The sequence below is a fragment of the Excalfactoria chinensis genome, chromosome 2 (genome assembly GCF_039878825.1).
Source record: "Excalfactoria chinensis isolate bCotChi1 chromosome 2, bCotChi1.hap2, whole genome shotgun sequence".
NCBI lineage: Eukaryota > Metazoa > Chordata > Aves > Galliformes > Phasianidae > Excalfactoria > Excalfactoria chinensis.
This window is the reverse complement of record NC_092826.1, coordinates 127,601,246-127,624,086: the sequence shown is the minus strand read 5'-3', so window position 1 is coordinate 127,624,086 and position 22,841 is coordinate 127,601,246. Positions and strand designations below refer to the sequence as shown.

General features: G+C 44.9%; 1 protein-coding gene across 2 annotated transcripts; it reads left to right on the top strand.

Annotated features, from left to right (window-relative positions):
* The first annotated feature begins 2,036 nt into the window (after nucleotides 1-2,036).
* On the top strand, nucleotides 2,037-19,859 carry MAP3K8 (mitogen-activated protein kinase kinase kinase 8). Of its 2 annotated transcripts, XM_072329654.1 has the most exons (10): nucleotides 2,061-2,153; nucleotides 2,413-2,524; nucleotides 3,944-4,068; nucleotides 4,966-5,326; nucleotides 8,012-8,176; nucleotides 9,698-9,959; nucleotides 12,873-12,979; nucleotides 16,218-16,370; nucleotides 17,031-17,277; nucleotides 18,786-19,859. In XM_072329654.1, exons 3-10 carry the CDS (start codon nucleotides 4,034-4,036, stop codon nucleotides 18,917-18,919), a joined length of 1,464 nt encoding a protein of 487 aa, XP_072185755.1. In that variant the 5' UTR covers nucleotides 2,061-2,153; nucleotides 2,413-2,524; nucleotides 3,944-4,033; the 3' UTR covers nucleotides 18,920-19,859. The 2 variants fall into 2 exon arrangements, with proteins under 2 accessions (XP_072185754.1, XP_072185755.1); XM_072329653.1 differs by lacking the exon at nucleotides 2,413-2,524 and having other exon boundaries at nucleotides 2,037-2,153.
* The last annotated feature ends 2,982 nt before the right edge of the window (nucleotides 19,860-22,841 follow it).

Sequence of the window (22,841 nt, the reverse complement as noted above, 5' to 3'; positions counted from 1 at the left end):
GCTCAGCCCGGCGGCTCCGCGCTCCTCACAGAAGGAGTTTTGTCGGCCTGGGGGAGGGGAACGTGGGCAGGAAGGTGGGCCTGGAGAGCCTGCGGGCCGCTGCGTGCATATGGAAGTGCAGCTTTCATCTCAGCGATTAATGAAAAAGGAGAAATCAAGCGCGTCTATGCGGTCGTATATATAATACCTGTTGGCACACCTGTACCATAGGTCAGGGGTGATGTTAGTGCCTGGTTAGCAGCATTCCTTGGTGAGCTGCACTCTTGCGTGTCTCCTGTGGGGAATACAGTTGTGTAACTTACCCTGATTCGGTATCCCTGGATGACCCAGAAGACAGAGAGCAGGCTGCTTGTAAAACACTGCCTTTCAACTAATACCCTACGTATGTACTTCGCAGAGCATGAACTTCGGTTTCCTCCATCTCTCCATACCAAGTACACGAGCTTCCTCAGGAATCCTACAGTGCATCCTTCCCAGATTCATTAATGTGTGGTGGAAGAAACTCCTCCTCTTTCTCCCTTTGAAGCTGATCTAAAAAAAGAAAATGGTTTCATTAAAATTAATTGTGGGTTTAGGAAAACTTACGACGCAGGCATGTTCCTGGAAGAAAACCAGTGTGCTGTGCATGAAGGATGTGTTACTCAGCCTTAACCTAGAATCAGAATCATTTGAGGTGGAAGGGATCCTTAAAGGTAAACTGGTCCAACTCCCCTGATATGAACAGGGACACCTGCAGCTTCATCAGCTTGCTCAAGAGCCCCAGTTAGCCTCACCTTGAGTGCCTCCAAGTACAGGGCATCCACCAGACCTCTGGGCACCCTGTGCCAGTGCCTCAACACCCTTAGTGTAAAAAACCTATCCCTGCTTCCAGTCCAAATCTCTCTTTTAGTCTGAAACCGTTTCCCTCATCCTACCCTGACACACCCCCATTAAAGGGTCTATCTCCCAGTGAGATATCCTCTTCTTCAGGCTGCACAGCAACATCTCTCCCAGCCTGTCCTGGTAGGAGAGATGTTCCACCTCTGGCATCATTTTTGTGGCCGTCCCCAGGATGCGCTCCAACAGGTCCACATCTCTCCTGTACTGAGGACTCCACACCTGGATGCAGTACTCCGGGTGAGGTGTCACAGAGCAGAGCAGAGGGGCAGGATCACCTCCCTTGCCCTGCTTACCATGCTTCTTTTGATGCAGCTCAGGATACAGTTGCCTTTCAGGGCTGCCAGGGCTCATGTCCATATGTCATCCACCATTACCGCCAGGGCTGTGTTCCATCCTAACTTCCCTCAGCCCGTACTTACAGTGCGGTTGGCTCAACCCAGGTGCGACACCTTGCACATGACTTTGCTGAACCTCATGAGGTTCTCCTGAGCCCCCAGAGCAGCCTGTCTAGGTTTCTCTGGATGGCATCCCATCCCTTGGGTTTGCTGACCACACCACACATCTTGGTGCCATCCGCAAACTGAGGGGACACTCGATCCCATAACCTCCCTCCTTGGAGCTGCTTCTAGAACTTCTCCAAAGGCCCCTCTCCCTTCTAGCTCTCCTACACCCTACCTTTATCCCAAACTTCTTCCTTTTTGCCTTTTCCTCCATTTTTAGTTCATTTTTAGTTTGGCAGCGCAGCCCTGCCGGAGTTAATGCCGCTGGGACGAGAAGCGCAGCGCTGCCCCGCAGCAACTGCCAAGCTAACAATGCCGGCACCCGGAGCATTTTAATCCGAACGCCGCCATCAAATCCTACATATTGTTGTCCTAAATTCCACCAGACTTCCAGCTCAACTCTTATTTAGCTAACGCTTACAGCGTGCTTGTGTACCGAAAGGGTAGGGCGCTCTGCGTCCCGTGGGGCAGTGAACGGCCCGGGGCAGGGCTCACAGCGCTGCCGGCGGGACAAGCCACAGCTCCCCGGGCTGCGCTCCGCCGTTGCGTGGGGTGCGGAAAACACCACGCAACTTTTCCGAGCTCCGGCGGCACAGCCCGGCGGGGCGGCGCTGGCTCCCGCCTTCCCGTAAAACGAAATAGAAACCGCGGCCGGAGCCCGCCCCGCGCCCCGCCCGCCCCCGGGGCTTCCCGCTGCGGGCCGAGCGGCCCCGGCGCCGGCTGTGAGCGGGCGGGAGGACGGGAGGACGGGAGGGAGGCTCCGGCGACCCGCAGGTAAGCCCGGCGCGGGGGGGGCCTGGAGGGGCGGCACCTGCCGGCACCTGAGGTGCCGCGGAGCCGGAGGGGCAGCGGAGCCATCCGCCGCAGGTGAGCGGGTCGGCTCCGTCGGAGCTGCTCTTCCCGCTGTGCGGTTACCGCTGTTTGCAAAGGGTGGGTACGAGGACGCGCTGAGGCGATCTTTTTCTCAGAAACGGGGTTTTAAGGACATGCCGTTCGTCATAAACGGGAAAAATAAAACTCTTGGCCGGCACAGGGCTCATGTGATGGTGTTGAAATAATGACAGAGTTGGAGAAGCAGTCCGTGCTGTAGCAACTGACCTGAGAGCTCAAGCTGAGATATACTCTGATTCCTGGTGAGAAAACAGGTAGGATATTGTTAGTGACGTGATTTTTCAGCCTACCTGGGCTGTAGGGAAAGACTTGAAGCTGTATTTAAGCGCCCAACACAAGTGTTAGTATGGAACTGAGAGTACTGTTAGCCTTGCGCTGTGGTTTGGGAACATGTTGAGACACAGAGCTTATGGAGAGCTGTGTTTGCTCTCAGCTGCACTGTGGTCTATTGAATGAAAGTATTATCAAGTCGTGAATTGGTTTAATTGTGGCGCTTGGTTGTCTTTGCCCACGAGGGATGGGACCTCTGGAGGTTCGTGTTTTTCTGTAGAAAGTCCCCCTGGGGTTGGTGTGTAACCCAGCCTTGCCCTTCAGAAGCAGCCCCACAGTTCCTCTTAGCAAACTGGATGATGCTTTTCTCTTGTCTCCCGGTAATTCGGCATCATAAAAGTCCAGCTGTGGGGCAAAGGCTAGAAATCTCCTCTGTAATTGAGAGTAACCACTTTCAGGCTTTTAGGGCAGTAGTGTGGTAGGGTGAGATGCTAGGGGTTACAGCTTGGGCTTCTGCTATGTCTTCTATAGGTGTAGGCTGACAAAACCCTGACCTCTCAGCACCCTGCTAGATAAGTGCTTGGGGGTTCCCCCTCCATGCCCTGATGCTGAGTGCCAGCATGCAGACTGTAGGCTGCTGAGCCCATCACAGGGTTTTGGAAAAGGGGATGCAGTATCGTATACTCTCTCTATGTCATTTTCTGTTCCACCCACGCTGAGTTTTCCTGTCCTGCCTATTGAGCTTACAGCACATGGTCTGAATTTCTTTGCCAGCTGCATCATTTTACTCATTTTTTTTTTTCGACGTTAGAGCTGACGTAAGCGCTCTCCAGCCCATGAGAAATACGTGCCGCAAAGCTTCCACGTCCTTGCGGGGACGTTAAGATAGAGATCATAACCAGAAACTGTATCTGGGCAAGCTGCATTGCTTCATGACCTCAGGGGACTGAGTCTGCTGGTGGTGCTTGAGATAAATAGGTTATGCTTATTTCTTTTATAAGTATTTTTTTTGTTTGCTTGTCATCTTTTACTGAGAATAGGTGGCTTATGAAAAAGGGAAATGAGAACTCTCTAAATGGGGTATGTGCTGCTGGAGGAAAAGAAGATTCGTCTCATCTTTGTTATCTGCAAGCATGAGGCAGAGAGAATAAAACTCCAGACCTAACCATGGAAAACTTACTTTGCAGTAGTACCTGGAAATCTGGGTGATCATACAGCAGCTTGACTCTTTTTAGCTGTCATCTTTTGCTGCAGAAAATCCCCTGTTATCTCACTCAGCCTTGTGATTACTACTTTTACTTTCCATGAAGCCCGTGAAACAAATGATCATATGAGCATAAACCAGTCCTTCTGCTTGTGCTGGTGTGCCATGGCTTTATTTGTTTTGCTTTTTTTTTTAATAGACTGCAAAGGAACACTGTGAATCTATCATCAGTGGTAAATACGGGTTCGAGAAACATGACGTCTTTACCCATTATACTGAGACCTTTTTGATGATTTTGAGTGATGCAACCAGGATAAATATAAGGTAAGTGTACTTAGACGTTTACGTGTTGAAAACTGCGTGTATGACAATATTAATGGTTGACTGTGCGTGTCTTTCACTCGGATAAAATAACTCTGGTTCAAGCTGGGAATCTGGGATGAGAAATGACTTCTTGGGATGCTGAGTCCATTTTCTTAGAGCTGAAGTCGATCTCAGCCAGATGGTTAAGATGTATCTTAAAAGTTGTTAGGAATAGTAAGAGCTGAACAAAGTGCTTGAAACTGCTTTAGAAGTTCATTACTTTCACAGTAACTCCGTTTCTGACTTCTTTTGTAAATTGGTGGAAATTTCAGTTCAAGTCTAATTCTGGTCAGTCATTTGCAGAAAAGGTGGGTGGTGTATCTCAGCTGGTGGATGGTGCTTCATGCAGTGATACTAACAGGTGTTTATTACTGGTGGATGCCTATTAGCTTTGCTCGGTGATCTTCAGCTCTTTCTGGACGCATAAGTTGCTCACAAAAATCTTGGGGATAAACTAATTTGGTACATTTATATCCCCATTTGTCACCCGTTTCTAAATAATGAGTCCTTGCAGTGGTACTGAGGGTGCTCCTTCATTTTTGCATATCCAGCAAAACATAACTGGCTCGTGCTTCCTTACTGTGTTACTACCTCCATTGAGAAACTTTATGTAAATTCCAAGATTGGATGACTGGAGGAGTTCACAACGTCCAAAACGAAGGTTGTTAGTGAAGACTTTTTCTCCTTTTTACCCCTTCTACTAATTATGAGTTTTTCTTAACACAAGATAATTAAAAAATCTAACCATGTAACAATGGACTGCTTATCACTCTGATCACTTCTTTACCTTCTTGCTTTGCTACTACAAATTCAGATGAAAAAATGTCTTCAGGTTTGTTTTGTTTCTCTTTTTTTCAGGAGTGGTTTTGCAAAGTGGACAGTAATGGAGTATATGAGCACGGGTAGTGATAGCAAAGAGGAAATTGACTTGTTGCTAACTAATTTAAATATGTCTGAAGTGATAGACATCATGGAAAACCTTTATCCAGGTGGAGACCTTGCCGTCTATGAAGACAGCTTAATTACGATGTGTGAAGAGGCAAATCAAAATGAAGAACGTGCGGAATCTTTACTGTTTTGTGAGAGGGAGGTTTCTTTGATGTCCTCTGTCAAATATGGGACTGTGGAAGACCTACTTGCTTTTGCAAATCAGGTGTCTAACACTGCAAAACAATTCAAAGGATGCAGACAGCAAGAATCTGGAATCCTCTTGAATATGGTACGTCTTTTTTCTTTCCACTTAAAAATTAGTGTGTCAGAAGTTATTGCTGAGTCTAAGTGGAGATCATCTTCAGTCCCAGCAGTAACAGGCAGACTGTTGTTCACTGTGGAAGCCTGAGCCTGGAGGGGATCCCTAAGGACATCAGATCCAGCTACTGCAGTCCCAGGCAGCTGTGGAGAAAGATCTGCTCAGAAAGATGCAGTCTGTGTTGCCTGTTGGTAGCCTGGTTATTAGAAAGCATTTCCCAGTGCTGGTGGCAAGTTTAATGCGTGCAGTAAGAAAGCAAGCTGCAGCTTACAAGGAGCGTCTGTGAGTTCTCCAGTGCCTTTGCTCATGCAGTAGCAGAGATCTGTAAAGTAAAGGTCTAGAATCTATTCTAAATTCATTATCTGCACAAAAGGTTGTAAAATACTGTAATATAAGGAGAAAAGGTTTATAGCATCAACTGCAACTTTCAGAATTATATTATGTAATATCGCACATTTATTAAATGCAGGCATAGATGCAGTGTCTTGAGAGATGTTAATTTTTTCTTTCCTAAAATGACTTCTGTTCTACAAACACCTGTAGATATTGGTGTCATTGAACTGCTATTAGAAATTAGTTGCTTTGGAAACAACCACTCGTGAAATGGAAGATTATTCACGTATTTTTGTCCCGCTGTTTTGTTTTCTTCACATGTTCTAGATCTGTCATCTAAAATTCTTGCATGCGGTGTGCTTTGTACATGAAGATTCATTGCTTGAGGCTTGCCAGTTTCTTAGGTGTTAAACAGTAAAGAGTAATGCGTTATCCTGATTTTGAGCTAATGCTGCAAAATGGTCACTTCTTGAACTGTCACATTGAAATCACAATTACTAATATTACGTTTCCAATACTTAGGGTAGGCACTGTTGTATGTACTCACAGTTGTTTTGCTTGGATATTATTTCTATAGATGCATACAATTGGTATGAACCAGGTGTTATTAGGTGCACGTGACTCATTGAGCAACTGAGGACTGAAGGCAGGGCCTTACCTATGGATGCATTTCAACAGGCACCTCTGCACTGCATGTAGCTGCTGCTCTGTAGCCAGGGTCAGGAGCATTCCTGGCTGGCTGCTTACCTCCACAGACTGCACTGTGAAGGGCCTCAGGGTGCCCAGTCTGAGTTTCTTTCAGCTAAACAAAGCTGGAGGATGGCAGTCTTACAGCCACAGGAGAATGTTCAGTTCACAGTGTCAGGCAAGGATCTAGTCTGATAGGAGCCTGTTGAAATGCAAGTAGAGTGCTGTTTGTTGCTCTCTTTTGTCCTGCAGATCTACCCTGTGTCTGTGTTGCTTACCAGGACAGCTGTAACACATACAGATTAACTAGTCTCTGCCTGTGAAACGTAGAAGTGGAGGTGCAAGAGCTGGTACAGTTTTTGCCTTGGTTCTAATAAGCACCAAGGAGGCTCATTCTGCTCATCCTGAGGAAAGCGCTTGTATTAAAAAGGCACTCTCCACATCACTGAAGAGCTTATCCTCCCAAAAATTAACTAGGAATTAACTTATTTCACATATTTAAATACTAGTCACAAGTGCCAGTTTTAGCAGTGAAGATGATACTTTCCTAAATCAAAGCCACCAATGTAAAGCAGATTCTGTGTGTGACATCTTAAGTCTAAAACCAGTAGTCTGCTAAGATGCTGTTATCTTAGGGCCGCAGAAGAGCTGAGCACGGTGAGACCACGTGACAGACAGTGATAAATATCTTCGATCTACTTTTATATGTCTTTAAGCATCTTGGTTACCTATCAGTAATCAGATTAACAATATTCTGGTTACTGGTGATGCTGTATATACCTGATTTAATGAGAAGCATATTTGCTGCAAACATTAGTGCTGCTTTAGCTAGGAGAATCTGAAGAGACTTCATAACCAATGTCAGACCTAAAGCAGGACTTGCATCACTACATTTAGGAGTTAGATCTCTGGCATGTGCAGAGGGAGAGAGCTCTTCCAAAGGATGATTCAGAGCAAGATGGTGACTTGGATGCTCAGGACCACTTCCTAGAGGAGCCTCCTTGCCCCGGTGGCAGTGCAGAGTCCCAAGGCTCTCTACACATTACCACCTCAGGCAGATAGAGTGACTCCCGGTCACTTTTCAGCTGCAGCGTAAGACTGCAAGAAGGTGACTGGTGAAACTGCAGCAGACTTCTTCAACTGCTTACTAAGCAGCAAAAATTCTGATATGAGATGGAAAATTGAAATTCTTCTAGCAATCCATTGGATATTAGGAAATGCTGAAACTCTTGCTCACATCATAGAAGATAGCCTGTGAGTAACAGCTATGTGGCATAACAAGTCAGCAGATTGCAGGAAGGGCAAACATGTGCGGGTAAATCTAATAACAAGAGGTGGATAATTTCATTAACCCAGCTGCTGTTGTTGTTGTTTCAAGACAATTAATTGCAACTTACACTTTGTGAGTTACTCACTTGAGAGAAACGTGGATGCCTGGGCTGTGAATGGATGCCACACCTCACATGCTGTTCCCATTTGGTGTTTCTAAATAAAGACTGCTGAACAGATTGCATGCATTGTGTACATACATAAGCAACGTATATTTTTTTTCCATCCCATGTATAAGATTAATTAGACTTGATGTAGTTTCAACTTCAGTGTGATTTATGATTTCATTGTAATTTAACTCCACAGATCACTCCCAAGAATGGCCGCTATCAGATTGACTCGGATGTGCTCCTGTTTCCATGGAAGCTGACTTACAGGAATATTGGCTCTGACTTTATTCCACGAGGAGCTTTTGGGAAGGTGTACTTGGCCCAAGATAGAGAAACCAAGAAACGAATGGCATGCAAACTGGTATGTTCGTTCAGTAGCTTTATCTGTGTGCAGATACTGTGTGACATGGTGCATGTAGTGTATTTTTAAATGTGTCTGCATTACATTCCACTACTGGGCTGAATGTTGCCTGTGTTCTTTTGGCCTACATAAAGCTGGAGAAATGGTTGTTTTTAATTGTTAATTGTTTTCATCCTTGAGACTTGAAAAGTTTAAGCGCTGTGGAAGTGTCTGGAAGCCTGGATAACTATCCTGCAGGCAGGCTTGCTACCCCCTGCAGCCATGCTGGGGTAAATGGAAGAATTTATGCTTGTCCTGCAGTAATTGTGGCAGTAATGTATCAACATGGAATCACGTCCCTGCTGGAGATGATAACATAACCCTGCTGTTGCAGATGGTTCTGGGATCCCACCCTTCAACTGGGGCATTCAAACATGTGTTTTTGTTACTCCAGTGGTATTCATGTCTCACTGACCTCAGCTTACGTGCAGTTCTCATGGTGTTTTAAATGCTAACTCAGCATAAGGTTGAGAGATATCTCTGGGAAATTGCTGACCACCCCTCTATGTCAATGCAAGTCTGTATTTTCTTTCAACTTCACCTTTCAGTGTACTATTCTGAATTGAGTAATAAGTGTTTAGGGTCAGCAAAGCCTAGAGTGGTATACTTGTCTATACCCCACCTCGTGAATAAGTACCTGCCTTCTGTGCACAACATAATAGGCAGGGAGTTGTATGTCCTGCCCTTCTGCCAAACATATGGGCCTAGAAACCAATTTAGTTTGCCAGTCCATAATAACCCACTGCAGGGTTAATGTCATCTAATGTTTCTGAATGTGCAAAAAGTATTTCTCATTGCTGTAAAATTATTAGTGTGTTAATTGCTTAGGGCAGTTGAGAGGCAGAGAATAAAAAGAGTGATAATAGCCTTCCTGAGTGTAAGCAAACATTGTCCATTGCTTTAATAATCTGCCATCGGTACTTCTAAAATAAATAAAGTGCTGCTGAGTGCTCACTTTAAAGCGGATTTCCTTTCTCAGAAGCCCTAAAAGAAGGCTGATAAGGAGTTAAACAAGGTCAGTAACCGTGTGGAGCACTGTTAGTCTGCAGACTGCTGAGCATTTCAGTGCTGCAAGCTCTGATCCACGTGTCAGAAGGGTGTGCAGTTCTTGTAGAGCAGATGAGGCTGTACAAAGCTAGCTGAAAAAGCAGTGGGATTTTTATCTCCTTCACCAGGAAGTTTGCGTAGAGCTTTTGCGTAACAACCACCCGTTTTTGACGGGAATAACTCTTGCTACATTGCTTTTTCTGGAAGACTGCGCTTTTTATTAGGGCAAGATTCCAAAAATTCTCTCATTTTTGAACAGGATGTATCTGGATTAGAAAGGAATAAAGCACAGGATCAAAATAAAGTCTTGCATTTAAACAAGTAGTTAAGAGCCCTTTGCTTCCTTCTTCCATTTCAATCTATAGGAAAACTAACATTAGTATAAATAACCTGGGTTTTGAACTGCTTTTATGTGGTTCTGTTTCCACCTCCTAGGTGCCGGTGGAACAGTTCAAACCATCAGATGTAGAAATACAGGCATGTTTCCGCCATGAAAACATTGCTGAATTATACGGAGCTATTCTGTGGGATGAGACCATCCATCTCTTCATGGAAGCTGGGGAGGGAGGATCAGTCATGGAGAAGCTGGAGAGCTGTGGGCCTATGCGGGAATTTGAAATAATTTGGGTGACAAAGCATATCCTGAAAGGGCTCGACTTTCTCCACTCCAAAAGGATTATCCATCATGATATCAAACGTAAGTGTGCTTGGTTCCTTGGGGTGCTCTCTGTTCCACATCGGGGTGGGGCTCTCCTAAAGGGCCGGCTACAGAGGTGGGGTGTGTAGCCTTGCATCATGGATAGAGAAACTGGATCATGCCAACTAATAACAAGGTTAAGATAAGTTATATACACTATTTATTGCTGTGTTAATGGGGAGGATGATTTGAAAGTCATAGGTCTTTTGTCTTTCTTGAGCAACGCAGTTTGAAATAAAAATCAAAAGAAGTTTGAGCAAAATTATCAGAGTGCATTAAACCAGAAGTTTACTTCTTTCCATGGAAATGTGCCCTAAATATTTCCTTTCATAGAACCGTAGAACGGCTTGGGTTGGAAGGGACCTCAAGTGTCTTCAAGCTCCAACCTCTCTGTCACAGGCTGGGCTGCCAGCCTCCCCATTTAGAATCATAGAATCACAAGGTTGGAAAGGACCCTCAAGGTCATCTAGTCCAACTGTCCTCCCATTACCGTTGCTACCGCAAAATAAAAAATAATATAAAATTTAAAATTTAAAATAAAATGTAATGCTAGACCAGGCTGCCCAGGGCTCCATCCAACCTGGCCTTGAACACCTCCAGGGCGGGGGCATCCACAGCCTCTCTGGGCAGCCTGTGCCAGCAGCTCACCACTCTTGTAGTAAAGAACTTTCCCCTGACATCCAACCTAAATCTTTCCTGTCTTTTTCTTGTGCCTGCTTTTAATAGTTCTGTGCCTGTGCGTGGCTGTTCCTCAATTTGACTCCATTTTGGAACAAAACACACACTTTTTATTGTTGCTTTTTGTTTTTTCTTTTAACAGTGATTTCAAATTTTAGCTTATTTGTTTTTAAAATTCCCTGGGCATTAACTTGTGTAAATCATAGTGAATGGTGTTTCTCCCAGCATCTCCTCCCCGCTGCAGGCAGATAAAATCTGCCTGCCGCCCTAATAAGAGTGTTTCTAATTAGGACATATCTCCTCTGCAAGTTTATTTTTGCTTAAAGTAATTTTTTTTTTTTCCTGTGTGTGTAAAATATAAATGTTCAAACTTGAGTGTTAGGATAATTAGTTGACAAGATGATTATCAGGAATTAGCAGTGCCTTCTGGAACAGGTTGCTAGGAGAGATGGTGGATGTCCCATTCCTGGAGACCCTGAAAGTAAGGCTGGTCAGGGCTCTGAGCACCCTGATCGAGCTGTACATGTCTTTGTTCCTTGGAGGAAGTTGGACCACATGACCTTTAAGGGTCCCTTCCAACTCAAATGGTTTTGTTACTCTGTGATATTAATAAAAGGTTTATTTAGAATACTACTCAGTGCCCTGCCTCAGATACCTGACATAGAAAAGGCTGTTACCTATACATCCATTTTCTTCCTGATTGAACCCTCTTATATTGAGACCATCATGATGACATATGTGATTGGGATTTTATTGAGAGAAAAGCTTCCTTGAGCCAAGAAGGAGGAACAACTTTCTGTTGGCTTTCGCTGTAGATCAGTGGGTTATTTTAACCCTTCATCGGGAAGCTGTTAAATCCCCAGAGCTGAGTACAAGGGGATGATCACCTCCCTGCTCCTGCTGGTTACACTACTTCTGATACAAGCCAGGATGCCATTGGCCTTCTTGGCCACCTGGGCACACTGCTGGCTCATGTTTAGCTGAGCATTGTGCAACACCACCAGGCCCATTTCTTCCATGCAGTCTTTCAGAAACTGCCCCAAGGCTGCAATGTTGCCTGGGGCTATTGTGGCCTAATTGAGCGTAGGGTCGGTGTTGGGCTTTTTCAGCTGTGTCGGATTAAGAGTGAAGCAGAGCTGTCCCTCTCTTCCTGTGTCCTGACAAGAAGCTGGAGTTGAGTGCAATCCCAAGGAGGCAGCCAAGCTTGCCACCTTTATGGCAATACTGCATTCTGCATGATTCTTTATGTGGTGTTTAAAATCTGTATCTTCATAGTTATACTTAAAATTACTGATACATTCATTTATTCGTAGCACTTGTAAGTAGGCGCTTTTCTGGGAGATTACTTGAGGAATCAGTATGACTGAAATGAAATTGTGTCTTTCCACTGTGTGGTCATGGTGGGTGCTATCAAGATGGGAAATGATTGGACTCCACTGTTTGCTATGGGGGGAAAATATATTTCTCTTGCATAACTTGAAGACTTGTCTGTGGCTGCAGAAGAAATGAATAAGAATTTCTCAAGACTTAAAAAGAAGCATTACGTTCATAAATGTTTGATCAGAAATACAACGGCAAAGAAAGCCTCTGAGTACGTTGTGCCTTAGGCAGAGTTTGGTGAAGGAAAGTGAATGAAGCTCCTAGATAGTGTTGCGATTCAGAGAGGGAACTCTCTACCTTTTCTTACTCTTACAGCTATCTTCTTTCATTGTGCTTAGCTGCTGTTGCTGACAGGTATGGCAGCTGTGGAGGGGCCTCAGTTCTTCATTTATTTTGCTAGTGTTAAGAAATCCCTTGGTGGCCACAGTTTTGTCTGTAGCAATAGCTGCACAGCATGCTTGCAGCTCTGGAGACAAGGAAGGCTCTTCAGAGCAAGCCAGGAGAGACTGGCTGTGCAGAGATCTTCATCAGTCTCCCAGCTTGATACTCTGCCCTCAGCCATTTTCTCTGTCTGTTTCTCACTCTATTTGATTTTTGTTTTGTTAGGAAAATGACCAGACATTGATTTCTTCTTTTAAACAAACCAGTCTTGCTTGATTTTCAGAGATATAATTAAAAATTGGTCTTGGATCGCTAACAGACATGTTTTGGCTAGCAGAAGGACTGTGTCGGCTGCTGGGACTGGTTGTGCTGGCCTCCTGTTTCAGGCAGACATCCAAATGAAACAGTCACGTTGTGAAATAAAACGCCCCAAATGCTAGAACCTTAAATGCCACCTTTTTGTTTTTCTTTTAGCAAGCAACATTGTGTTTATGTCAACTAAGGCCGTGTTGGTGGATTTTGGGCTAAGTGTTCAAATGACTGAGGACATTTACTACCCCAAAGACCTCAGAGGAACAGAGGTAAGACACAGGAGAGACAAAAATCTGTGTATCACTCCTTTTATGGTGATGCCCACGTTCAGTGTTGGAGCTTGAGAGTAAATACGTTTATTGCTCTGAAGCCAAATAAAGGAACAGTGTGCTGGGGAGGGTGGTTTGCAGTGCATCAGCTGCTGGTCAGAGATGTTTCAGACTGGAATTCAGTTCTTTGCTCTGTCAAAGATTTCTTGTGAGATATCAGCCACTGACTGGGGTGACCTGCTCAGCACTCCACCTTTGAAACCACAGAAAGAACAAACCTGTGGGTTCTTTAGCATTTCCCACGTCTGCAGTCCTTATGTCCTATGGAGATTATGTACTGAGTGGTTGATGGTTATCTGGTAAAATGCTTAGGTGTTACAGCAAAGGAGGCAAGGGCTTTTAGACATTCTCAATGACTTGGACTCGGAACATGCAGAGAGGTCCTGCTCACTACTTGAGTACTCTCATACCAAAGTGTTTCCAGACTGACTATTTAGCAAACAGCCAAGCAGCAGCAATTAGCTTGGATAGCTGCTACAAATGGGCCTTTGCTTGCTCTCTGTTGCCAGAGGAGGCTGTTTACAGGAAACACTCCAGCCAAACTGTTGGCACTTACTATTTTGATGCTCTTTCACAGCGTAGGCATGTGTGTTGGGGAGATACTCGTGTAACTGACAGGGAGCATCTCACTTCCTTGGAAGGGCAGGATAAACTCAGATTTCACAGAACGCCCAGCTTGTTTGATTTTTGTTTTCAGAATCTTTGGGAACATATTCAAGCATTTGTTTGTGTTGGCTTTCTAGTCAGAGGAGTTAAGAGTTTAAAATGCTCACTGTATCGGAAGTAATGTGCGTTCTGGCATTTAATGTATGTGCTTTGATCATTTGTGTGGGTGCGTGCATGCTATTAATAAGAATTAAAAAGAAAGGGGGGAAGGGACATGATAGAAAAAAAGAGATGGAAGCCCTGGTACACAATTTCCCAAGGACAGAGTTGGTTTAGATGTGTTTGCAGGTTTGTGAAGCAGGTGATGGTCCAACCCTGGCTGTTGGTGGACAGGTCAAATTAATGTAGGGAAGCACAACTGTGAAAAACACTCACTTCTCCCCTTTCAGAAGGAGAAATGAGTTTGCACGGTTGAGCACCTGCAGTTATGCCCATAGAAAGCAGACAGCCCATGCAGCCCTAAAACATGCAGCGTCCTGGTGTGTGCTGTATCCTACAGAGTGGTGTAGAGAAGGAGCTGGTTTTCAGACCTGGCCGTCCTGGCACTCTGCTGCAGCATGGCAGGTGACGAGTAAGGCTCTGGAGAGATTAATGGGAAAAGAGATGCTCAAATTCCGGTCCAAGACTTAAGGGAACACTGTGAATGCTACTGTACAAGTTTTTGTGCTCACAGGACCCACAGCACTCATGCTGACCTTGGTGGAGTCCAGTCATTGGCAATTGCCTTCTTCAGATTCATAGCGCTGTTTTCTCATCATTTCTTCCATGTAAGATCTCATCTCTTGCTCCAAAGTCCTCCCAAGCTTTACACCTCTGTTATGCAGCCTTAAGAAGCAGTGCAGCTGTCCAGGAGGGCTGTTTCTGCATGTGGCAGTGTAATGACCTCCCATGTTAGGGCTGTATTGCTGTCATGCAGATTCCTTTATAGGAAGTGCCTGGCTCCTCTTGCACTGGTACTGGCTGGGGCTGCTTTCCACTCAGGAGGCTGCAGTTGGAATTAGCAATCTCCTCTGAGGGTCTAGGCACTAGCTGCACACTCTGCCATGCTTGGGGCACTGTGTTAAATTGCACAAGCTTCAGCTGCAAATATTGCTGAGGTTATTTAAATGTTGAGGGTGTGGTTAATTCACGAGAATGCTAAACTAAAACTAGCACAGTGTTTAGAGAGAAGAAAAAATGGCTGATATGGCTGGATTGCCAGCCCAGCAATGGGAGAGCAGTGGCAATGGGATGGGATCCGGGGTTGGGCTGCCCACCTTGGTGGCAGCTGAGCTCAAGGCCAGACAAAATCACTCTGAAATCACGGCGTGGGTGCACATCTGATGTTTGCTTTTTGTCCTTGTGCAATCAGGGTGTGTCTTGACCTTTGTCACACTCCGACTGTAGCTGCAGACAGGTTGTACTTCCAGCATCCTTTTTCTTCAAGAAAGTAGCTGCCTTTCATCTGTACAGATTTTGCTGTAGTTGCATCATTCGCGTTGTATGCAGTTGTAATTACTTATTTCATAAAAAGGGGATTTTTTCCTGTGGTCTTTATGAGGCTCAAGTGTGGCAGATGCTTCTTTCTACCTTAGCTTTGAGGAAGGCAATGGACAGGGGTCAGTAGCAGCTCCAGACGTGCTCCTATGTGTTTGCTACCAGTCCACAGCTCTGGTTGCAGATGTGATGTGTGATTTACTGGGAAATATTCCATGGTATTTGCGTGAGCCTTGCGGCCATTCTCCATCTGTGGTAGCGAGCAGGCCAGCAATGCGGTGATGATTTAACTTCCTGCCCTTGTGTCAATTAATGGCTTTTAACGTGATTCTTTGTGGTATGGTGATTTGAACTAATTAAAGATCTGTTTGGCTCCTTTAGAGGGCGACTGGGTGAGGGAAAAATGGAAACCAGGAGTGACAACTGGGACAGCCTGGTGCTGAGACCTTCCTGCTGCACATGGCTGGACGCACAGCAGCGGTGGGCAGGCAGTGCCTCTCACACCCCAGTTCTTCTCAGCCCAGCTCAGCCAGCAGGGAGGTGCCCTCAGAGCGCTGCAACTGCTCTGACAAATCTCAGCTGTTCTGTGGAAAATTTTGGATGGAAACCATAATTTGGATGGCAAGGAATTTCTGGTTTAGGAATTAGTTTTAGGTTTAAGGAATTTCTGGTTTAAAAAGAAGCAGGAGAGAGATGCTTGCCTTAACAGCTGCTCTGGGGAATGGTCACGCAGCAGGAGCTGGCTTTCAATCTGTGCCTTGCCTTACACCTGGCTTGTGCCTCACTGTCCCATTTCTTAGGGTGGTGCCCCACCATGCAGGTTATTGGATAATGAGCAGAGAGAAGACTTAAAGGCAGTTCTGCCCAAACATTTGTGTATTGTTTGGTGTAACAGAGCAGAAAATCTGTTCCCCAGCTTGTCCTTGATCACCCAGAGGGATTTGTCAAGTGTGTGTTTCAAATCACAACATACCGTGGCTGGTCGTTGCTTATTGTATTCTGTTGCTGATTAGTCTTCTTTGGCTATTCTTCACAGATTTACATGAGTCCCGAGGTTATCCTGTGCCGAGGCCACACAACCAAAGCAGACATCTACAGCATGGGAGCTACTATTATTCACATGCAAACTGGCATTCCGCCCTGGGTGAACAGATATCCTCGTTCTGCATATCCATCCTACCTCTATATTGTGAGTGCTCTTAGAAAAACCATTCCTCTGCTTCCATCGAAGGGTTCCTGTATTCTCGTTGGGAAAGCTTCAGTCATACAGACTGTCAAAATATTTGTCAGAGAGATGATATCATCCTTTTTGCTTTGGGGGAGGGAGGGAAGAAGCGAGTTTTGATCATTCAATGGAAGGCTGAAACTGAGCTGGAGTAATCTCTGTGGTTTTGTTACAAGTTGACAGGCCTTGGGCTTCCTGCAAGAACGGGGATAGAACAGGGTGAAACTTGATTGGAACAAGTCCCTCTCTGTCCTGTTGCTGGTCTGTTTTGCTTAGAAGCTGCAGATAAAAACAGCTTGATTCGGTGGTTCACATGCTGTGGTACAGAACGCTGGTGAATTTGTGCTGCACTGGATTTTATATTTTCTTGGAATTACTTTGAGTTTGAAAACTGATGCTGAAATCTGATAAAAAGGTGGATTTTCTGTGGTTACATATTATGTTGTGCTTGATTCTACTAGCTTGGAGAGGTGGTATGTTGTAAGTGAGGAATTCCCAGACCACCAGGGTGATTATTTGTGATCACTTTTTCCATTGTTTTTGGAGTAACTGTATCAATGGTCTTTATATATATATATATATATATATATATAATTATAATTATAATTATTATTATTCCAACAGATACACAAACAAGCTCCCCCTTTAGAGGACATTGCTGAAGACTGTAGCACTTCCATGAGGGAATTGTTAGAAGCAGCTCTAGAAAGAAATCCTAATCACAGACTGTCTGCAGCAGAGTTACTGAAACATGAAGCCTTACACCCACCCCCAGAAGACCAGCCACGTTGCCAGAGTTTGGACTCAGCATTGTTTGAAAGGAAAAGACTGCTTGCAAGGAAGGAGCTGCAGCTGCCAGAAAACATTACAGGTATATAATATAATATCAGCCTTACCTTGCACTTTGTAGATTTTACATTGTGTTGAACTTGACAAAGTGTTTTGAAATGAGATAAACTCAAAAAGCCTCTGGAAGGAGATCAGTAGAAATCCCTATCAGATTAGGTCAGACCCGGCACTCATTAGGTGTTATGTAAAACACTCATTGACTTCAGCAGGAGAACTTAGCCTGAATTCTGCAGCTCTAGAAGGACTGGCTCTTGAAAAGGCCCTGGCAGTCATTTGGGGCACTTTTTCATTAAGTATAGATTGCTGTCCCAAGATGACTTAATTCATCCCTGTATTGCAGGTGTTTTATTCATGCCAGTGATTTGTCTTTCAGCAAGCAGAGTTTCAACAACTGCCATTAAAATAAATACTTCTTGCCTCCTTAAAGATAAGACACACACAGAATCTAACTGTAATGATGCTGTCGACAGCACAAGCCCTGTGTTTTAAAAACAATAATGACTGTAGGATAGAATTCAGCTCCCTTGTGCATTGGTAATTGCTCTATGAAGGATAACGTGTGAGCCAGTTAAACAAACAAAAAACCCCAAACCAAAAACGTGTGGCCTCAGATAGTATCAATCTCAAGGGAACTTTGGAGTCAGCAACTTGCTAGCAGGCTTCAAAATGCTTTTCTTCTACTTCTGAAATCTGTCAGGATCGCCCTGATGAAGGGCATTTATAAAATGAGCCCAGACGAGTGGTTCATTTAATTGCAACAATTATTTGAAGAGATACCTGTGCAAAATTCTGGATGCTCTAATGAGTAACTGTTGAAACGAAGCATTTAAAGTAATCACTGCCTTTACATCTATAGTGGTGTTGCTCCTTCTGGATTTTGCCTCGTGGGTGCATAATCCTATGACCAGCACAGGGTATCTCAATCAGTTCTTTCAAAGATAAAAGAATATTTGGCCATTACACTGGAACTCTAATTTAGGTGCCTGAGATTCCAAGACACTCACTGTGCGAGTATTCAGGGGAGTTCTGCAGCTGCAAAGTTTCTTCAGCCCTTGACTTAAAATAATCTGAGGCAGACAGTCCCAGGTTTGTTCTGTACTGTCACAAAGAGGATGTCGTTCACTTAAAGGAAAATTCCCCTGTCATGAAGGGGAATTCTCAGCTGTCAGAAAACATGCAGTTTTTTTTCTTGCACCAAACTCTCCTTTAGCACCATGGCCCAGAGAATGAGGAAGCTCTGTCTAGCTGTGCCAGCAGACAGGGCTTTTCGTAGCAAGTAAGCACACTTGCTATTTGCAGTAGCAAGCTGCTTACTTTTCTTTGTCCTGGATTTATGGGTTGATTTGTTATTTTTCATTTAATCTTTATATGAGATTTATTTTATATTGGCTTTTAAAATGAAGCTTTCTAAAGCACAAACAAATAAAAGCAAATGTTAGGCTAATTATTCCAAGAATTCCTGTAACTGTGAAATTGCATTGATGCAGCTATTTGTGCAATAATGTCACGCTTTGTGTCTTTTCTTTTTAGATTCCTCTTTGTGCACTGGGAGCATGGAGGAGTCGGACCTGGTGAAGAGGCAAAGATCACTTTACATAGACCTTGGAGCTCTTGCTGGTTACTTCAATATTGTTAGGGCACCACCAGCATTAGAATACGACTGACCCAGTAACGTTTTCTATCAGCAGGTCAGAAATGGACCTCTACCTCTTAAAACTTGATTTTGAGACTTGATTTTCAAATTTGTACATAAAAAAATATTGCCATTGTAGGCTGTAAAATGTGAATAGTTTATAATTGCACAGACGATTAAGCTAAACCCTTAGGGGCTCTGATAAGCTGATCTGAAGCAATGCTATTGGTGCATCTACTGGCTGACCAACAAGAAGACAACAAAAAGAACAGTGCAGGGAATGTCTTATCCTGGGGGACCTTCCTGTGCTGGGCCTTACACTTCAGTAAAGCTTATATGATACGCTTGCAAGTATTGCCATTAAAAAGAAAAAAAAGAAAAAAAAAGAAAAAAAAGAAAAAGCATGTGGGCCATAAGATCTGGTCTATCTGAGCTGTCCTTAATGAAAACCTTCCCCCATTAAGTCTTTGTTGAGTCTTTGAAACCTGGCCAGTCTCTGGTCGTTCTCAATGTAAATCAGGAGCTTCCTCAAGCTGAGCTAGTTTCTATCAGGTGTCTCTGGAGTCAAAGCATCACTTGGTTACAGATATGTTTTAGCTTTGTGTCTTCCCTGTCCCCCAGCTCCTTGGGCGGAGGGAGTATCTGGCAGTATCTGTTAGCTCTGGGAGTGGCACAGCAAGTTGGCCCTGGCTCCACCTGCTTTCATTGTTGCAGCTACCGCAAGGATATCTCAGCTAGTTTTCAAGGGTAGGGCAAGTGTTAGTTCATATTGGTAACAGTGGGCAATCTCCAGGCTTTTGCTTTTTAATGCTATAAACTTGTGTATGATTGGCGTGAGCGCTACGGTTTGGAAAGCGTGTCATTAGTGACAAGCTGTGTTTATGTTCCTATGGAAATGGAATTATATTGTTCTTGCTGTGCCTCATACATTTGAAACACGATGTTTTGGATGATAGTAAAACTATGCAAACTGCATAGTTCTGTACATCCCATGGGATGAGAACGTAAACTTTTATAAAACTCTCTTTGATGCTTAGGATGACTCTTTTTAAGCATTTTTGTTACAATGGCATACTATGTATGTTGTACACTGAATCTTTTCTGAAGCACGGTCTCTTTTTCATACATCCATTATTTAATGCTGCTCCTTTCTAACATGTGATCTTAAACAGATTATTGCCAGTTTGATACTGATACGGTCAAATGAATAAATCCAGCTCAGTGCCTTGAGAAGTGGTTGCTGTGTTCCTTTCTCTTTGAAAGCAGTGTGGGGCTGTGACCCTGTGTGTTATGTCTCCTTCCACGACCCAGTGATGCTATGTGCATTGTTCCACATGCTGAAGTGTTGGGCGGAGGGTGCAGTGAACAGCTTTTGGACTCAGAACAGGCAGCTAATGCTTCTGACAGAATCTCACTCTTGGAATGTAAAGCTCCTGCTGTTCTGCCTGAGTCTTATACAGCAGTTGTGTGCAACACGCAGCACTTCAGTTCTGGTGGTAATGTCTGCAAAAAAAAACACAACCCCAAACCAATAGCCAAACTGCCCATTGCTGGCTGCAGATCTCTGCATGCCCATCTGCTTTGAGGAGAGCTGCGTAGGGGAGTCCCCTTCGTATTTACATTGGCTGCAGCTATCAGGATATCTGGGGATCAGGTTTCCAGTGTAGCTGACTTAAAGAAGAGGTGTCGTAATGGTTTGGATACTCACATTTGTCTTGAGAGAACCATGTTCAATTTTCTGATACCTCGCTGCTGGCTTTTGATCTCTGAGATTTACAGAACCAATGAGAAATGGCTTTAGGTGGTGGTGAGTTTAAAATGTGTTCCCCAGTTTCCATTCTATAAAATTAAGGTGTTTATCGTTGCCAAATAGTGGCTGGATGTTATGCAAGTGCTTATCAAGTGCCAAGATACTGCAGCAGTGGGGTGCGTGTAACAATTAAAGGTGGTTGCATGGAAATTTTGCTTGAAAAATGTTATGCTGAATGTTTGGTTGTTTTTTAATGTGGTCTTCTTGTATGATAAACACCCCTTCAGAGGCCTGGTACACAACCAACAATTGGCTGCTCAGGTATGCTGAACACCGAGCAGTGCTACTGGCACCGAGATCTTTGTAATAGCTGAGGATGACATTTGGATCACCAAGGGGTGGCTGGTGTGCCCCACGCTGTGGGGTTCTGCTAGCCGGTTGCTGTTGTGCTAATGCCTGATGTGTCATTTCATTTTCTCCTGTGGGGAGACTGACTCCAGCTGTAGAGGAAATGAAGTGTGTAGAGAACACACAGCTCTGTGTTGCAGCTAGCGATAGGAACAGAAGAGCCAGCAGTCAAGTTTCCTTGTCCAGAGATCAACCTGAGACCGACGCCTCCATCACTGTCCTCTGCAAAGTTTCCCTATGCTCTCAGGGCCCTGCAGAGGGCTTATAATTGGAGCAGCGCATCAACAAGTCCTTTATAAACTGCGTGCCAACCAAATTCAACAACGCCCCAAAACTCCAGACAGACCATGGGAGTGGCTCATTGCGATCCTGGGCTGTGCTCACGCTGCTTCAGGAATAGCCCTGCTGCATGGTGCTGGGGCACAGTGACTCACTGGGGCGGAGACAAGCGGCCACCCTACAACTGGCACAGCTGGCAGTGCCCGTGCAGCGTTGGCAGCGGGGTGGTATCGCTGCAGGAAGGTGAGCTTCTCTGGCAAAAGGAACTCCTCAAAATGAGTGTGAGAATCCCCAGTGCCAGGCTTCAACCACCACCCCTGCCTGCAGTTCTCCCTTCCCACATCACTCTCTCTCCCTTGGCACTGCGGGTGTCATTGTCTCATGCAGGCAGCCATAAGCCATTTCCAGGTTATTTTCAGGGTAGATCAAACAAACTTATGTGGAAGGGAAGAACTTTCAAACAAGGCAGGCTGCCCTTTGGAGGCAGACTGACTTCCCCACAGAAATATGAAAACATCTTTGGCAGCAACACATCAATAACTCATCTTGCCAGACGAGCAACGCTTTGGGGAAGGGAAATGACACAAATAATGACAAAAAGGCTCAGGAAGTTCTGGCTCACATTGTACTTTTATGCAACCGCTACCACAGCCAGGATTTGTTTTCCAGCTTCGCGGCAATTCTCCAGCATTAACTGCAGAGCCATCTCTTTGCTGTCCGTGTAATGCACGTGAATAAGCACATGTCTGATAAGAAGGGAGAAATGAGATAGAAGGAGGAAGCCTCGAGGTGTGTCGCTGTGCGTGCATACCTTACGGAGAGGCCTGGTATTTCCTCCTGCACCCATTAACTTGTACGTGGGGCCAGAACATTCCTGCCTCAGTGACGAGTGTGGGGTGACATTCAGGTGGCATTTACTGGGCAGGAACTTGGGCAGAGCTGCACATTTGGCCACCAGCAGCCAGACTTGGTGTATGCTTGGCCCACGTGCTCATCAGCAGGTGTCCGTGCTCACCTCATCTGCTGGCAGCGAAGGGGAGAACCAACTAGCAGGCTGCAGAGTAGGCTGCTCATGGGCATGGACCTCTTCTCATGCATGCTTCCAGGTAGCACGAGCAAGGTGTTTTCTCCATGGGCTTAAGAATGACAGGATCGCTGAATGGCTGAGGTCGGAAGGGACCTCTAGAGGACATGTGGAAGAAGACCCAACATGCTCACAAAGCTCGCTTACATAAGGGATGAAACAAGGAGGGAAGAAGGCCTGATGAAGAATGGGTCATTCATGCCTCAGTGTCCTGGGAAAGCAGGAGAATTCTGGGTTCAGGCAAGGCAGCGTGGCACACCTTGTGAACTTCATTGTAGGCTGGAGCTGGCTTTCCCTTAGACTTCAGCTTTTTATGTGCTCAGCCTTTATGTTTCAGTTGGTACTTTCCTTCCTGGTTTTGCAGTAGTGATGTTACAGTACTTCATCGTGGCCTTTTAAACAGGAAAGGTCTTATCTATGTTTAGGAAGTGG

Bases quoted from the DNA above. Each gene is read 5' to 3' on its own strand.
- MAP3K8 (XM_072329653.1), top strand. From the start codon at position 4,034: ATGATTTTGAGTGATGCAACCAGGATAAATATAAG. The intron at 5,327-8,011 runs GTACGTCTTTTT...TTAACTCCACAG, and splicing joins CTGGAATCCTCTTGAATATG to ATCACTCCCAAGAATGGCCG. The intron at 9,960-12,872 runs GTAAGTGTGCTT...TTTTTCTTTTAG, and splicing joins TATCCATCATGATATCAAAC to CAAGCAACATTGTGTTTATG.